Source organism: Megalops cyprinoides, chromosome 5, assembly GCF_013368585.1.
Source record: "Megalops cyprinoides isolate fMegCyp1 chromosome 5, fMegCyp1.pri, whole genome shotgun sequence".
Classification (NCBI taxonomy): domain Eukaryota; kingdom Metazoa; phylum Chordata; class Actinopteri; order Elopiformes; family Megalopidae; genus Megalops; species Megalops cyprinoides.
The window spans coordinates 32,637,484-32,656,394 of NC_050587.1; the positions used below are offsets into that span (position 1 = coordinate 32,637,484).

General features: G+C 40.3%; 1 protein-coding gene across 1 annotated transcript; it reads left to right on the forward strand.

Moving 5' to 3' along the window:
- The first annotated feature begins 9,446 nt into the window (after positions 1 to 9,446).
- Positions 9,447 to 13,052, forward strand: LOC118777340 (C-C motif chemokine 19-like). Its single transcript, XM_036528152.1, has 4 exons — positions 9,447 to 9,551; positions 11,013 to 11,133; positions 12,201 to 12,319; positions 12,693 to 13,052. The coding sequence occupies exons 1-4, from the start codon at positions 9,491 to 9,493 to the stop codon at positions 12,704 to 12,706; spliced, it is 315 nt and encodes a 104-aa protein (XP_036384045.1). The 5' UTR covers positions 9,447 to 9,490; the 3' UTR covers positions 12,707 to 13,052.
- The last annotated feature ends 5,859 nt before the right edge of the window (positions 13,053 to 18,911 follow it).

Sequence of the window (18,911 nt, forward strand, 5' to 3'; positions counted from 1 at the left end):
CTGTGGCATGAGTCTGCTGTTTCCCACAATCCAGTGGTGCAAGTGTATTTTCACCTGGGGAATTCCTCTGGCCGGATTAACACCAGCAGCTGATGGCGAGCTTTGATTATACATTTTATGTCTCTCTCAGGGCCACTATCATTGTCTGGATCAAAGTGGTGATTACAGTACCTTCAAAGAAGGCGACAGTTGCTTAACTGATATTATATTCATTGCTCATGTCATGCTGTATGGGCAGCAGAGTGTATGGAACAGGAAATGTAACCAGGATATTTCAGGTTTTGAGTGCTGGGTGCAGGTTTGTGTCCTGATTATCCTTTCATACTACCCAAGGTAATTTCTGTAATTAGAATGGGTTTACAAAGTTTATGGGTAACACCAAAGGTGGACACCCCGGCTTCAGAAAGTAAAAGTCCTGCCACGTATTTGTTCCACCCATGCACTACACCAGCTGAATTTAATAAGCACAACTCCATAAGCCAGGTGGAGGAGCTAATTAGTGAAATCGCCTTGTTTAGTGAATGGCTAGAACAAATACATGGCAGGACATTTACTTTCTGAAGCCGGGGTGTCCACCTCTGGGTAACATCTAAGCAATGGAAGTCATTCAGAATAAGGCTATCTATGACGATAATGCAGCACCAGCATTTCTGCGATGTATTTGTATTCCACTTCTTATCCAGGTCAACATGCCTTACATTTTGCATGTTATTTATTTACATTTACATTTATTCATTTGGCAGACGCTTTTATCCAAAGCGACTTACATAGGTTATAGTTCTTTACAATGTTATCCATTTATACAGCCGGATATTTACTGAGGGTACAGCAGCAGTGTCCCAGCGGGGATCGAACCGGCAACCTTTCGGTTACGAGGCCTGCTCCTTAACCACTATGCTACATCTGAACCTGCAAACATGTGGTAACAGGTCCCCTAACCACTAGATAAAAACTGAAACAATAGGGAAAATTCTCTGCTGTGGTGCTTGCTCTGTTGTCCATAATGAAGACACCGAGCGCTTGATGACACAGTTTTCATCACAGGTGAATTCCCCGATACAGATTAGATTGGTGCATGGCCTTACTGTTCGGTGAACTGATTTCCAAATAGTGTTGTCAGTGCCTGAGGCCAGTCCCATCCTCCATCCAAAGTGATCACAGCAGGTTATCTGAAAAAAAAAAGGATGTGGACAGAGAAACATCTGTTAATGTTTCCCTGATAAACATCAGATCTTTATCCAGTCATAACCTCAGATCATTATCGTTCATTGCCATACATGCATGGGCAGGCCCACAAGCACAGAGAGACACAGGCAGTCAGAGCAGCAGAAAATGTTCTTAAAAGGGAGAATAGTCTGGTGAACGCATACTCTACTCATATCTGTAACTTTTGTTGTTTATTAGCACCTCATTGGTGCTAACAAACCATTTGTGACATTTCTGTCTCGTTAAGTCCTCACCCACACACTTTTTGCTCCTAATGCAGTTCATTATACATGCACACAGTGACAAAGAGTAGCATTGGCCTCACTTAGTATCAAGTACAATTATTCATTCAGTTTGTATATGTGTATACAGTATATGTATATTGCAAATATTCCTGCAGTTGCACTAATACAATTACACTAGATTCTTAGGGGATCCATATGCAAGTAAATAATCAATACAATTCTGTATAGGCTAATGATTACGGGTTTAATTAACACATATTTGGTTTAAGATTCCAAGAGTGAAGATAAATTGGATGATATCAAGCAACCACAGAGTATTTTAGCGTTTTGTCCATTACACCCTTCTTGGAAAATGATGTTGTTAACAGAGCAAAAGAAGAGCACAGAATGTTTTTAATATTCTAAACAGCTTGATGTTGCTTTTAGGGATAGGATCACCTGCTGACCAGATATGCTGTTGGAGCACGCTCACAACATTAGCTAAATAGGTGTACACAAGATGTTAACATACCAAGCACTATTTGTAACTGAACCAGCCAAACAGAATGGGACCACAGTCAGAAAGTTCAAACTGCTCAGACGGAATATAATTTCAATGTTTGTTCTATGTTCTGCCTCAAAATAATATATATCGGACAGGAAGATGTGATTTTCCATGAGAACATGCATTCTCGGAATTATCAACAATTCATGGACATTCTGAGAATGTTGACTGCTTCTTCAAATTGAATTTGATCAATCATCTCAGAATTGCCTTAAAAATGCCTTCATCAAAGAAGATGCAGATGCAGATGTTCAACGAGCCTGTTATTTTCCATTTATTTCTTTTTTTGGCAGTGGCAGGGGGAGGTCGGGGTGGTCTCATCTCAAACCTAGACCTCTTTGGTATTACGCCCAGTTTTTAAATGTCATGTTCTTTGGCTAAGTTTGAGTTATGGTTTCAAGGATATATTCAGATTTGTTGGCTTCTTACACAACATTCTAACTTTAACCATCTCTGAACCATCTAAACATGTATTATATTAAATGAAAAAATAGATACTTTCTTACATTTTTTCCTGATAGTTGTGGGCAAGTGCTGTAAAATCGAAGTATGGACTTAATCATGAATTTAGGTGTATTGGACCACAGGACTGCTATGCATATGAGCACCTCCTAGCCTCGGTAGTTATTTTGAAACAATAGGGGAAAACATTCTAAAATTAAAGAAACAGCTTTCCTTCGGAAATATTGACCAGGACTGCACCAAAGTATCTCATCTTCTAGTCTGTACTAAAACCCGAGCAGAATCAGGAGACAGTTCCAACACAAAACATGAGAATCTCAGCCCTGTGAAAAAAACTGGTTTGAAATATAGAAAGAAATGAACCATGGAGATTAAGGACCTTCATTTATGAAAAGACAGATCAAGGCAAGACTGGTCATGTTCAGGGCCTAAGCATCCTAGGAGCTAATGGCTTCCATCTCGTATCATTTTTTTCTGGCAATTTCTAGCACTAAATCAAGTTCCCTCTAGTGAGATCCGGTAGTGACAAGTTGTCAAATACAGCAGATACTATAAACACAAAACTGCTAAACTTTTCACACAATGTGGCCACAGTACGCACATAATCTGAGGAAGCCTTAAAATTTTGGTTATCCCAGAGCTAGAAATCCTTAACCCATTCAGTTTTAGTTTTTTTTTTCATCTCAACTTTATGACACTGAAACTCAAGGAATCCTCAGAAAACCTCCTGATTCTGTGTTGTTCCGTGTATATGTGATAAGACGCACCTGGTATTATCAGGATGTTCAGCAAATGAGATCGTTTATCTATACCAGAAATAAGATAACTCCACCAGTTTTTACGCAACTCTTTGTATCAGTGTAAATGGACCACCAGCAAAATTCACATGCCATAGCCACCTACACACTGCCTCGGCCTCTCTCTCAATTGCCATTACCTTATCGCTGCTGATTTAGTCCCCCCCTCATTTGCTTTGTCAGATAATCACTGTGACTTTCTTCAGACCGTATGAAACATTGTGAATTGCCAATGAAAAAATGTTTTTAACAGTCACATGTGGTTCACGTAAATCAGCTAGTGAAAGCTGAATGAAACGCAGTGTGATTCAGAGCGGTCTTACATTATGATCACTCACTGAAGGCGAATGAAGTCTTCACAGTCACTAATATTTTCTGTAATGGTAATCACTACCCTCAAGGATAGGAGTGCTCAGGAAATCTCAATAACCCTTTTTATTATTTTATCATTGACAGAAGGACAAAGGGGGAGTTTTCCTTCCATAGCTGCTCCACAGATGGCTGTACTTGCTGTCTTCTGTAAACAGTATTTTTAGGTTTTAGGTTTTTCAGAACTAAGAGGAAATATTTTCCTCTGAAAACCACATCCACGTCTTTATATGTAAACTTGGGATTTGTATACACAGTAAAGTTATCAATTCGATTGGCTCCTCATGTAAAGTAGAAAATTTGCATAACAGCAGCAACAACAAGCAAGCTATTGTTTGCAGACACACAACTCCCACGTTCTAATATGAATATGCTGCATGAGGAATTATTGGCATCCTGGCAACATAAATGTCTTTATTGGCATGTACGTCACAGTTGGATAGATATTGTGTTCTCTGGAAAGGACAACACCAGTAGGGTACACTATAATAGTGTGAGAACTGGCTACACAACTAAGGGCAGAGCATGGTTATCAGCTATTTCTACTGTTCAACAGATAGAGGGTACACCAGTATGTTTGGCAATAACATAAAGTGTTGCTGAGATCCCAATAGAGCTGTCTTCTGTGATTTTTTTCTGCAGAAACAGATTTTTTTTTTGTCTTGGGGGAACTTTCTTTTTGAAATAATTGCATTTTTAAATATAAATATTCGCAGCCTTTCTGAAGTAGCAGGCTCTTTGTTGTTGAAATGTCAGAATAGTACCTCCTGGCCGCCACAATAAATCAACATGCCCTGCACACCTGTGAACCGCCTCACAGCAGAAAAGGGAGCTTTGCACCTGGCAAGACGACAGACGTCTTCTCGAAAATGACACACCCCTTTCCTGGCATTCCATACGGGGGGTTTTTGCAGACATGTCGCTTGCCAAAAGAAAAAGAAAAAAAAACATGCAAAAGGTCACCATCTTCCACTCAACAGTTACACTACATTAACGGATGGGCCTGGGGCAAGTGACTGGAGTCCTCACCCTTGTAGTGCCTAAATGCTTATTCCATGTTCAAATGATGGGGCATTCTAACAGGCTCTGATTACTGACCCACACATTCAGTTTACCTCAGACAATAGCACAGCCTCATGGGAGGAGAGTGAAAAAGTTCCACCTCAGATTGCATGAGAAACAGAAGGAGATGTGTCATTGATGCTCACATAAATTAATGCATCTCTCCTTGAAGGCATTCCCACTTGTAACTCCTTGCTGCCAGCCCAGCCAGGCCCACTGCCAGTAGTCGTTTATGCCCCAAAAGCTAGCCTTGACAAATGCGCTCTGATTTGCGCAGGTGAGAATGTGTGAGTTCTCCCACTTAAGCAAGTATTGAGGAGGTTCTTTAAATTGTTTACTTAATGGAGGCTGGCATAAAGATTTGGCAGACACGACTGAATTGTGTGAAATTGCGAGAAATGACACGATGGTATCATGGAAGTATGCCATAATAAACAAATGTGGAGAAACACGACTTGAAAAATGCATAAAAAATATGAGTTGAGATACAAAAAACATGGACATACTGTACTGTGGTATGAAATTTTGTGGTGCATTGCCAATTTCTGTTTTTTTATTGCTATTGCTTTTCATACTTTATTGCTTTTACAATAACGTAATCACTTAATTACTTTAATAGGGATAAATTGATATTAAGGTAGCCCATATCGATGGCTGCTGAAAAGAAACCTAGCCAAATAACCAGTATCTATCTATCTATCTATTTTATGGGGGCAAAGGGCACTTCCTGTTTTTAACCCATGCCTATACTCTTTGATTTCCCTCCTACCAATGGGAAACTGTTTTTTTTAAAGCAACTTGCAGAACAGACATCCATGTGTATCCTGGAGCATGAAAGGCCTTTTCCCCTGTTCATATGACATTTAGCTCAATCTGAACTTGTAAGACAATGAACTCCCACCAGCACACACCCGTAGTTTGAGCTAACTGGACACCACATGTGTGACAAAGAATCACCTATGCTTCCCCATGCCTTTGGGTATTCTGGTTCTGGACATTCGTTGATGTCTAGCTCCCGTACAAATTCTTTAATGAGCCATGCTAGAAGTATGTTCCTAATTTTAGCATTTCCCACCCCATGCATTTTCAAAACAGAAAGCCTTTTACGTGGAGCTCTCACAGTCACAGGTTCTGGAAGAGCAGGGTGCTTTTCTCTTGAGTTGTCTTACAAATAGCTGAAACACAACATGAGAAAAGAGCTGGAAGGAAAACGGATTTAGCTCTCCTGCGGTCATGAGAGAAAACATGCAGCATTCAATGTGCAGGTCATGCTTCATCAGTCATCATCAGCTCTCCCTGGGATCTTGTTTCATGCTGTAGACGGCTGATGTTGTTTTGAGCATGATCGGAAAGGTTTAGCATAGAGGTTAGTCCCAGAGGACCATGCAAAGGTCAGGAGAATGGTTTGAAAGAAACAAAAATACATCTTGGGCCTGTGTAGCTTTCAACAGAGGAAGTTTGTTGCTTTGATGAACAGGATGAATAGTATGTGATCTACATCTACATAGATGTAATCATGCACACAAATGCACACATGCTTGTGTTGTTTTTTTTTTGGGGGGGGAGGGGGGGTTCTTGTCAGGAGGAACCGTAATCCCCCTTAAGATAGTTCTTAACGATTTCCCATTGGACACTGACCCACTCCCCAAACTGTTACCCTTCCCCCTCTAGTCATAATTTTTCCATGATTGTGTTGATGTATTATGGTAAAGTAATACAGTATGTGTCTAGGTAAACAATATGAAATGTGATGCAATGTAAGGATTTGAAAATTAGAAAATTTAAGTTAACACAGGAACTCTTGTCCCCCTTTGTTCACTTCACGTCACCACACTGCACCCACCGATATTTCTACATTGGCATGATTAATAACTCTACATATTAACTCATATCAACCAACAGTCTGTGAATTGTTGTTCCACCTCTGTGTATTTTAGACTCTGTTTCCTGCTTGTTCTTTGCATGTTTGCATTGGTATTGGATTTTGATATTACTGTATGTGGCCGTGTTGCAATAGTTCAAGACTCAAGAGTCAAGATTCTTTATTGCCATGTGTAACAAGTACAATGGAATGCTCACTCCCTACTCACTCCTGCATGATCACGTTCTAAACATAAAAGTAAATATAGTAAAGTGACTGAGTGCAATACGGTGATAATAATAGCAGAATAAATAGTAACAATAAGGTGAAAAATGTGATATTGAAGCAACAATATAATGAAAAGGTATAATGATAAAAGATAATGATAAAGAGACCAGTGCAGCACAGTACAGTGAGAGTGTCTGCCTATTATGTAGCAGAGTTCCCAGTGTAATTATAAGTCCAGTAATTGAGTGATTAACAGTTCAGTAGGCACACTGCCTGTGGGTAAAAACTGTGGTTGAACCTGCTTGTCCTGGTACGAATGCTGCGGTACTGCTGTACTGCGGTAATGCTGCGACCGGACCGCAGGGGGGATAACAGTTGGTCCCCAGGGTGATTGTGGTCCTGTATGATGGAGCTGGCCTTCTTCCAACACCTGGTCCGAAAGATCTCCTCGATGGATGGAAGTACGCACCCGATGATCTTTTCCACTGTTCTCAAGACCGTCCTCGTGACCTTGGCATTGAATGTCATAGTGAACAAGTTGTGCAGAAAATGTACAGGCCTTTGATTTTTAAGGCCAATGTGGTCTTCTACAAGCTACTCAGTTATTAGTGTCCCATAATCCTGTGGCTCTATTCCTCACAATTATCACACTGTAATGTAGGAAAACCATGTAAAACCATGATCATGGGAGCTGTCTATTTTTGGCACACCTCTCAACTCTCACTTGTTAATGAAAGGGAAAGCTTAGCTTATAGAGGATGTTCCAGAATTGTTCAGACTGGGTCTGATTACCATTTATCATTATTTTAGTTTTTTTTTATCAAGCCAGGTTGCTATTCTCAGAGCAAATTAAGCTACATCTGTAAAAGTAACCAGATGTAGAGATCTCTAAAACTGTATATGAATACACCTGGGAGTCATATCAAATGTGTGATATTCAAGTGCTACTGTATCTTTACAGTTGTGCAGTTCCTTATAGTACAAGAGGTTACTAAGCTGTCACATCCAAGGACCAAAATATGAACAAAGCAATATGAAAAGATGGAAAGTTTTTGGAAATACAGTGCACAACTGAGCCTGGCATTTACTGTCAGTGCTACAGTTAGCTTTTCTGCAGAAACCAGCTAATGTCTCACCATCAGAAAACGACCTCTCTGGGCAATCTTCCTGCCTTTAATGTTGCAATTGATTTTAACACACCTATTCAACCCTAGTGCCTCTGTAAGGTCAGTTTGGTTCATACCGCTTAGCTACAATTTACAGGCACGCTGAAATCAAGGCACCCATGCACCCAAACGCAAGTTGCTGATTAACCAAACAGTCAAAGTCGCTTTTGTTCTATGGGTCAGGTACTATGCGTCATACATTCAATTATCAGAAATGATAATTCATCTCCAAGTATTGCAGTTGTACTGTCTCCATATACATATATATGTATTGTCTCTATACACAGTTAAGTATGTCTCCATACTGTATGTGTGGGTAGCTTTCCGCTTCCTGCTTTGGTTTTGCGGTAACACAGATGGCTTCATGGGATCTTGAATTCCCGTCATCCCCTCACCTCCTACACACTCGTAAAAGCAGGTCCTTACCGTTCATAATGAAGTCTGTCAAGCCAACAATAATAGCTTTGAGCAATACCTGTCACTCACAGGCTTGGCAATCACATTAACATTAGCACACACATACACTTACGCATACACTTTTCACTCTTAAGCACACACCCATTCACACAAGCACATATCTGTATACATGCATACGTACACACTAGTCCACATCCACTTTCATGCAAGCACCCACACACTCTCTCACAGGTGTGCAGACACACTGTCTACAAAACACGCTACACAAATCCAAATGCACCTGTATGCACAGCTTTCATGTACCTGCAGTGTCTGAGAGAGACAGCATCAAACTGCAGCAAAGACCAGAGACTTACAGGTGAAGGTATGGGTCAAATACCTCAGACCTGTTGAAAGAAAAAATCATTTTCATAAGGGGATGATGAAAAAGAAGTGTTTAATCACTTCAGACAAAAAATAAACAGGCTACACAATACAGCTACATGGCTATTATACAAGTTTGTTGAAATATTGGCCCTGCACTTTGCTTTGCTGATCTTTCCTGTAGCTCATTGAGCAGCTCTTCTAGCTGTGGTTAGAGCAAAAAAGAAGCCTTATGCTTTTGTAAACCCAGCAGTGATGAACTTGGAGACTCAGTGCAACCTGTTCATTGTTATATTTGCACTTAAAACATTTAGAAATGTATATATTTAGTCAGACGCGTGAAGTAAATGGCTCTATCAAAACTTTTCCTGGGTCTGATTGTCTCATGGAGACAGTCAGGGTGCCTTTTTCTGGCAAGCACTACATCACTTGCTCTGTTGGTATAATCTGTTGAGATCATGGGAGCTGTCTAATTTTGGCAACTCTCACCTCTCAACTCTCACTCTTTAATGAAAGGGAATCTGTGATACAGCCTGTGGGGAGATCATATTACAGATTTCTGTTTAGAAAGAGAGAGTGAGAGGTGTGATGAGATAAAGGTGCTGGACGGGAATGGGCGGGGATAACAGGGGCTGCCGCGAGAGAAACGAAAGTGAAAGGAGCTCCACAGGTGTGTGTGTATATAAACCCCTGGTCCGTTACCTGCGATCAGAGCTCTCTGCTCACCTGCAAAACACACTTGGCAGACAACAGCGAACAGAGCGAACACAATGGCACTCAGAGTTGTGGTTCTCGTCCTGCTGGCTTCAGTCCTCTGCAGCTACGCCGCAGGTAAGACACAGAGGCAAGCCTCTTTTCGCCTGTAAACTGTGACCCGGTGCAGCTGCTGTGCTGTGAGCTGCTTCATAATGCAATCACTTTGATTTGCTGAAATCTCAACGCGTTTGCCTTTGCTGAAATCTCAATGCGTTTGCCTTTGCTGAAATCTCAACATGTTTGCAGTGTTATGGTCTTGTTTTGGTCTTTCAAAAATCTAAAATCAAAAATATCTCAAATTGCTCAAATGATGAACATATACAACAGTAATGAAAAAACATTACTGTTGTATATGTTCATCATTTAAGCAATTTGAGATATCTTGATAATGTGGAAAAACTCATTAGAGAGTGCAGATAACATCTTCATATGGCTACGATAAACATTTTCTAAGACTAATATATAACATTACTCAACCAAAAAGCCTCCACATGCATTCAGTACAGAGCCAAGAAGCCAATATCCTCTACCTCTGCACAAAAAAAAAAAAAAAATCATGCCAGAGGCCTGTCAGGGCAGCTAATGATGAGTGATGGCTGAAGCTCAGTATCTTTCACTCAGCAGAGCATACTGAGATTTAAGATAAGCACCCTAAGTGGGGTTTTAAAAGCTCACATTGCTGCCTGTCTTTTACGGTGAAGTGACAGGACCTAAGGCGAATAAGTCCTCCCTCTACCTTTGTGGAGGAACATTCATGCACCAAAACCTACATGTAGTTACGCACCGAAAATGAAGCATCTAATTTCCGAGTATTCAGCTAGCCCCACACGCAGCGCATGAGGAAGTGGGATCAGTGCCAATGTCTATCGCTCTGTGCGCTCCCAAATGATGCATTTATTTCTACAGGATGTCTCACAGGACAGATCTTCCTGTATCGTAGTGTAAATGTAGAGCAGTAACGTAGTCTGCCAGATTTTTCAGCTCTAAAGCCGCAATGTTACAGCCCCCCCATTACCGTAATCTTCGTGTCAGATCATGTCATGCTGTATTGCCACACACACTCCGGGTGCTAAAACACCTGGATGCGGGCCAGAATGAAGTGGGGAATCTTGAGAAGTGCATAAGTGGGAAAGTTACCCTCCGGGCCTCACTGTTGGCCGGCTGCAGACCCTGGAAACTACAAACCCCTAAGCACAGCTGCTTTCCCATAAAGACCCCGCAGTCTAGCCTGCAAGTCATCAACGCACAGGGGAACAGAGCTCACCATCTGCGTTCCTAAGTAGTTAATGTGCCCGCGGTTGGAGTTGCAGCCATAAGTGATATTGTTTGCAACAGCTTATCATTCAGGGGCTATGAAGAACAGCAGTGCTGGAGTAACCATTATTTTGGAGTCTTGACAAGTAAATAATTTACTGATCCCTAAAAGCAGGTCATTGCATTTTATGGTGAACATGCTGCAAAGACACAGGCTACAGCAGACAGACAGTGAGAAAAAGAGCGTTTGACCCAATGCCATTTGTGCTTGACTCCTTGCAGCAAACAAAGAAGAGACCATGGACTGCTGTCTGACAACCAGCAAGAAGCCGATCCCCCGGAGCATAGTGAAGTCGCACAGCATACAGACGCTAAACGGAGGCTGCGGGATCCCTGCAACACTGTAAGTGTCGTCAGTGTCCATGACTGCATTTATGCCCCATGCATAACATGTTTCATTTTGCAAACTCCTACATGAAATCCACTGGTTCACCTCCTTTGCTCTCTGTACCCTCATATAACAGAACATAAAATTTGTATTTAAAATACAGTATAGATCACATCATATTTTGACATATATTGAACAATTATTCTGTAATACACCCATATAAATGTGCAATACATATACTGAAGTAATATACCCCTACAGATTAAATACACATTATATTCTGACATGTATTCAAATACGTTATTTGTATTTTGAATCTCTTCTAAGACGCCTCAGTATATTCTCATACATTACATTTTCATTAGGTTGGGAGAACACAACAGCGAAACTTACTGTATTATTTGCCAAAAACAAACCATTGCCACATGTCAGAATTAAAGTGACAATGCAAAAAGGCAAACCACATCATGTTTTACAGCCCAAAGGCAGTGGGACTCTTGCCCAGCACAATGTAGAATAACCGTCTCTTGTAACTTATCGGAAGGGGTAATGTAAGACTCAGGTTGAGTACAGGTGTATGACTAGCTCTGTCTGTTAGGAGACACTCCTGCCCAAAGGCTGTTAAGCTTCAAAAGGATTCATTCATTTTCAACTGGCCACAGACAACCTCTGTGGACGGCAAGGCAAGCTCTGTGAATCATTATCAAACCTGTAAAGTTAGTTTAGAGTTACTGTTTAAAAAAGTAGTATTCATTTATGAAACCAAGGGAAAGTGATCAGCATGACAGGTATGTACCATACTACAGTCAAGGCAGATGTACAATTGTCTGGGATGACCAAACAAACACATTACCTGGGTTTTGTTTTTCATGTAACCCCTGTACCTTTCAAAACGACACAGTGTTATACCTTTCATAAGGATTTTAAAAAGCAATATAGCTAAGAAGTTAGATAAAAACAAGGACCATAAAACATTTATAAAACACAATTATCATCATAGTGTGTAATGTGTGGTCAGTGGCTGTACATACAAATGTGTTCACAGTTCATTGTAACTTAAGCTGGACCAACACTGTTCGCAGATTCATCACTAAAGTGGGCAAAAGGTTATGTGCTCCACCGGCCAGTGACAGCAGATGGGTCGTGAAGCTGATCAAGAAGCTGGGGAAAAAACCATCGAAATCACAGAGGCAGAAAAAAGGTGAGGTATTGTAGTGCTAAAAAGTGGAGTTTATCTATGCAATCAACATTAATGAGTGAGGTTTTGAAATCACCCATTTTAAAGAAAGCTGTGACCAAATATATGCAGACAATGGTCTAGTTATGGTAGACTACAATATGTGTTCGACCCTCTCAGCCAAAACCGAGACATTCCAATCTGGATTAGATGATGTCTCTGAGCTTTATTGGTGCTGTACTTTCCAAGCTTCCTCCCTGGTGACTTTTGCCTTGTGACCTCCCTTTGAGAGCATGTCAATCCTTCCTGTTAATGCTTCTAACAGTAAAGCCATAGGGTGCACTCGACGCTGTCTCTCAGCTAACAGTTGTCCTTCTTGATTCCTGTTTTCCTGCAGGAAGTAGACCCTAGAACAGCACAAGACTCCAGTGGTCTGAGGTCAGAAGTGCCCCCAGTCTTTATGGTGACTGACACAACAGATTCTGGAGCCGAAGATCATCAACTTGATATATCATGGCTGGGCAGCTTTGCAGTATTGGGGAGCATGGATAACATCAACACTCTACAGCAGAAGCTGTAGAAAAATCCATGAATTCGAGAATGAACTGAACTGAGAATGTTTCTGTTTGTGCTGAACAGTTGATAATAAGCTTTGTGAATTAGTTTGTCTCTGCTGTGCAAAGGGAAATATTTTGGTGGGGTAAGGTTGTGTCACCTGGTGTTTTCTGAGCCAAACAAAAAGTCACCCCAAGTTCTCTTTTGCACACCTGTTATTGTCATAATAAGCTCTTTTTCATGTATAAAGACAATCTATGTAAATAATGGTGATCTAAAATGTAATGAACTATGTATTATATTTTATGATTTGTATGATTTGTAATAAAATGTGAACCTAAACATTTGCAGTTTTCAGCTTAGAGTTTTTGCCTTCAAGCTGCTATTCGCATACTGTTAGATCTATAAATCTAACAGTGTATGAATCTAAAAATTTCAGACATGAAAAATGTTTCATTTGATGATACCATTACATATTTACACTATTCCCACCATAGCTATCTACACTAGGACTTCTCCTTGCATGTTTTGATAGCTTATTCTGCTTGTGCATGCATAAGCACACAGACAAGTGATTGCATCTCAGCAGCTTGTGTTAATCTGATTTTTCTGGGATAAAGGTGATTGGTGTTCTTATAATCTACTATGATACTATTAAACACAAAAGGACAGTGCTTCCTGTCCATTCATGCCAGAAGAACTGTCTGTACAATGTACATGTGTTTAGGTATCTTATGCAGAAACCTTAGTGGATATTCTTTGTTCATAGCACATAGCTGAGCAAGAACCCCCAGGTTCCTTCCAGTTTGCACCTTTGAGGTCACGTTTTTCTCATACTTGGGACAGCCAAATAAGAAATAAAATGGCTTATCACAGAAAACTTGAACCAAGACTTCATCCAGTCCAGGTGAAGATATCTTTTTCTAATTATGGTAGAACATTTTAACTTTAGCTCCATGAATATGCATTTCAAGTTTATTTATCCTATAGTTAAATCTATAGGTTTAAGCAGTACTTCTAAAGTAAAACTTTTTTTCCCCTGAAAATGGATCTTGGATCCCTTTTCATTATCGCCATAGTTGGGAAATTAGAGTAAAATATAAACTTCTCATTTACGCAACATGAAGCTGTTTGGAACAAAAAAAAAGAACTGACACACCTCCCAGGATGAAGATACAAGGAAAGTACTTTTGGCAGAAACTCTTCTGGAAAAAAACAAATGAGTAAAATGAGTAAAGAACAGACTGGAATGCCCCTCAGCCATTATCCAGATGGACAGCTGATTATGTCTTTGGTCTGGTTTTGATATAAAAACTTTTCAACACAAACTTTCAAAAGAAATCTTAGTCATCAGTGTTGCAGAATTCATCATTGCCCACTTTTCCCACTGTAGAAATTGTAGTATAAAATGAAAAGTATTTCCTCATCAGGATATGAGCTATCATGTTCAAACAAAGATATATCCTGTCAGATTGGAAGTAAAAAATTCTTTATTCATTTTTTTTTAAATTATGACACATGAGGAAGCAGACCATGCCTCCTTCCTGTAGAGGAAGCAGACCATGTACATGGTGTAGATACTATGTGTGGTACCATCAGAGGTGTGCGTCCCGATACTTAGGTTTCCTGTTTTTAATAGAGCTCAGTAGTATAACTACATAACCTTCACAACGTATTGGACTTGGGGGAACGTAACATATGAGGAAGTATTTGAGGAAGAATGGAGCACCCTGAGATTTATGCAGACAAGTGTGTTTTCTTTTGTATTTATCACTCTTGAACTATAATAGAACTGTGTGCATGTTAGCTACTGTAGCGCACGTGTCATGGCTAAATTGTAATGAAGCAAGAACACAATACCTCGTGGGCAAGTTGGTGAGTTTGGTGTCATGCATATAAAAGCCTGTGGTCTTTTCTTTGTCTGATATTCCTCCTGATGTACTGTGTGGTGAATTTTATATTTTAGTGTGGGGAAGCATGGGCTTGACTGTTTCTGCGGGGGTGCATTAGGAGTGTGATACTTACCTGAAGTGGGTACTTATAGGTCTACGAGGCGTCTATTGGGGAGGTAGCTAGAAGTGTGGAAGAGCAGCAGGGAGGGTCAGGAACAGCTCAGACTGAGAATGTGGGTATTACCTTGTTGTATGTAGATGTTTCCATTAATTAAGTGAAATATTAAATAGTATTATTATAAATGTTTTACTGAACCTGACATGTCTGTGATCTGTGGTGGAGCTGGTATTGGGAGGTCCTGATGCAGACTGGGGCCCGTGACGCCTGAAAAAATGGGAGTAGTCAGCAGGATCTACCTATTTAAGTTGGTCCCACATAGACCGTGTAAGTCAGGTGACAGTCAACCCTCTGGAGGCAACCCCTCCACTAGGGACTGTTACTAACCTTAGCCTGCCCTGATTTGTGTGTGTGCGTGTGTGTGTGTGTGTGTGTGTGTGTGTGTATGTGTGTGTCCTGGATCCCCAAGTTTAGCAGGGAGGGCCACCAAAAGTTGGAGGGTGGCAGACATAGGTGCAGACTACGTTACTTGCACAGAGGGTGACACCACCCTGTGGGGAAAGTCTGGGGGCTCTGTTTTCGAAAGAGGTTCCCCTCCCAGTTGCATGCATATTATCCTTCCAGTCCTGAGGCTGAGGAGTTGGACCAAGGCCAGAGTAGCTTAGAGGAGGTGGCCGGCTGTGTCCATCTTCCCTCTCCTTGTGGACCGCTATTAATCTGCTATGCTATGCAGGACCTTGGCCACTGGAAAAGAGGTGCTGACAGAGCCATGCTAAGCAAGAATCTGGCAAAAACATTTCTTATAGCAGGCAGTTAGCAGGCGTTCTTAACATATACATGGGCCAACTTTATTTGATATGCTGTGAGATGAAAGCTGTAAATGTGCATGTTAGTTACCCACATACTGTTGTTACACCTTGCTCATGGGTGTAGCTTTGGGATGAAGGGGATATGGCTATGGCAGCAGTGTAACACAGTAGTTAAGGAGCAGGACTTATAACCAAAAGGTTGCTGGTTCAATACCCCACTGAGCCACTGCTGCTGTACCCTTGGGCAAGGTATTTTACCCACACTTGCCTCAGTCAATATCCAGCTTTATAAATGGATAATATTGTTTAAAAAAAAACTGTAACTGATGTAAGTCAGTCTGGATAAGAGCGTCTGCTAAATGCCAGTAATGTTAAATAATGTATATCATTGTCTATCCACCTTCTTCCAAATGTATATAATGTATAAAATTACATGAGTATACTCTGTGTTACATGAATGTAGATATTCGATATATTGACCAATTGATTCAGGTGGATTTTATCCCAAACACAAAGTCATCAATGTCTACAACTGTATCCATGTCATTCAATGTTACAGAAATCTTGTATCATTAAAACTGAGATTAGATACTCTTAATCTGAACTTAATGCTTCTGCTTCTCTCCCCTGATATTTTCATAATTCGAGGTCATGGGTATTTTTTTGTGCCACCACCACAAATGACCATACTAAAGCTATTCAAAATGTCTCCATTCCTGTTGCTGTCATATGGTAAAAATACTACAGGCACAAAACAGTCATGATCAGTTGTCAAAATGAGGTGTTTTTCAGTGCTGATGCATTTTAAATGTGACGTAAGTAGGGGAGGGGGTGTAGGGGTTTTAATAGCGCTGCAAGTCAGATTGAAGCAATTCGCCAAATATCACTGGCATTATTGCAATTAGAGCGGAATTAAAGGCGCAAAGCCTCTAATCTTTCAGCGCCACCCTTCCCTACCCACCAATAAACTAACCCAGTTAAAGTTTCATTTCACACTAAATGAAACTTAAACTTACAGTCAGTTTGTGTGCCAGTTTAAGGGGCAGGCAGTTTCAGTTTTACTGAAATTTCCATCACAACTTCTATGGACCAATGAATTGACTACAGGCGCTTGTCTTCCTTTTTCTTGGTTTTTAGTCATTTGTGAGGTATGCAGTAAACCACACAGAGCATTCATATACTCATCTGTGTAGTCTCTCAAAGGGCAGCCCGTAACCGTGTCTACTGCAAGATACGTCTGTCAGAAAACATCCTTCAGATTGTTCACTCATCTGATGAAAACCTGCTGGATGTACCAAGCATTCATTATCAGTTTTGTAAGAGCCACTCAATTTATTGTACATGGCATGTCCAAGCACCTTCCCCGGGGTTCAAAGAGTCTTTTGCCAGGGTATTCCAGGGTATGTCTTTTCAGCCATAATTAAAGGTGTGGCAATGCCAGTCTCCCCATTTAATTCAATGGTCCGAAAGATTATACACCTTTGTGTACAGGAAACTCATAAAAAAGCTAATTCCACCAAACAGCTGTTTCAATGACTCATTAAACCAGCTGTATTGTGGACCAGAACCAGACTTAGACTCTTAACTGCACATTCAGTCTGCAACAGCAGTATACTAACAGAGTGAGCATGAAAAGAACCATGTCAGTACCCTATAACAAATGAGTTAAAATATAAAACAAACATTTTACATGTTTTACACTCATGTAAAAGGTACCATCCTTTTTTTGTCTTTCAGCATATTATGTATAAATAAAAAAATCAATTCCATCAATTAAATAAATTAATTGAATTAAGATTTTGATTTAGTCTTCGTCTTAGACTTTTGACTAAAATGCGTATTAGTTTTTGTCACATTTTAGTCTTTTAAAATATTATTAGTTTTAGTCTATTTTTAATCAACAAATATTATAGAAGATTTAGTCTAATTTTAGGCAAATGCATAGGCAAATGTCACATTTTAGTTAATTTGCATTTTTTATTAAATCATTACAGTGACCTTTCATCAAGCACACAGATGTTCTTAAGCCAGCTACATTCCTTAGGTTTTTTTCTCAGGGCCAGGTACTCCTAGCTGTAGCCTAAACTTGATGCATTTAATAATACAGTAACAGTAGCAGTAGTCTCAACCCAGAACTGAGTCGAGCAAAACTCAGGCAGGCTATTATCAGAGTGGTGCTTCTCACTTGCAGTTACCACATTCACACTAGGATTAGCGTGAGAGGAAGCGGACTCAGTAATAAAACCTAATTAGCATAATATTTACATGGTACATGAAAACAATCAAAAATTATGGTGATGAATTTACAATATCTCTACAACACAAGCATAATAGGACACTGTACACTAGCTGACCTGTAAACAAACAGCGCCAACAATCACTAACCTAGTGATTGTTGTCCAAGCTAACCTAAAGGCTAAGAAGTAACACATGTTGGCCACCACTTCATTTGCAATACTGTTCCTAATGACAAAACAGTTCAAGCACACATTTCATTTTCTGCACAGAGCTTCTCATACAAGTTCTTTCTGTAAGAATTTATTTTCCTGATGAAAGGCACATGTTTACTATGATCAGTTCCTGTAAATTACTTATGTACACTATTACTATAGTGTAAGTAACGGGCAGCAGTGTAACATAGTGGTAAGGTGCAGGGCGTGTAACCAAAAGGCTGTGGTTCAATTCCCCGCTGGGGTACTGCTCTTCTACCCTTGGGCAATGTACTTAACCCACAATTACTTCCAGCTGTGTAAATGGATAACGTGAAAAAACATATTTAAGTCACTCTGGATAAAAGTGTTATATAAACGACAGTAATGTAATGTAGTATAATATTTGGTTCCCTGTGTGAGTTGGTAAAATGCAGCCTTCCCCAAATTTCCTTCAGGATTAATAAAGTATTTCATATGATACTGAACATCTTGTCACATGGAAAGGGTACAATTTTACTGAATGTGCCTAAACTCTGAAATAGAAATAGATCTAACTTCCCTGTATTCTGCTAACTATTCTGTTTCCTAACACTCAGTACACTGGAAGCATGAGTAACAATGTAATAACACCGTTTCCTCTGGTCATCACTCTGAGTCAACAGTGTGGCATTCCTTCACAATTGCCAGCAGCAACTTACCTAAGGACAGATTTGCGGAATTGAGGGAGGAGGAGGGGCTTTGTGTGAAAGTGAAACTTCCGTGTGTGTTATAAAGGGAGAGAGGGCACCAGTTTGGGAGGGAGTGCAGGGC

Excerpts from the sequence above, each read along its gene's own strand:
- LOC118777340 (XM_036528152.1), top strand. The coding sequence starts at position 9,491 with ATGGCACTCAGAGTTGTGGTTCTCGTCCTGCTGGCTTCAGTCCTCTGC. Across the intron at positions 9,552-11,012 it reads CCTCTGCAGCTACGCCGCAG|CAAACAAAGAAGAGACCATG; the intron begins GTAAGACACAGA and ends GACTCCTTGCAG. Across the intron at positions 11,134-12,200 it reads TGCGGGATCCCTGCAACACT|ATTCATCACTAAAGTGGGCA; the intron begins GTAAGTGTCGTC and ends CACTGTTCGCAG.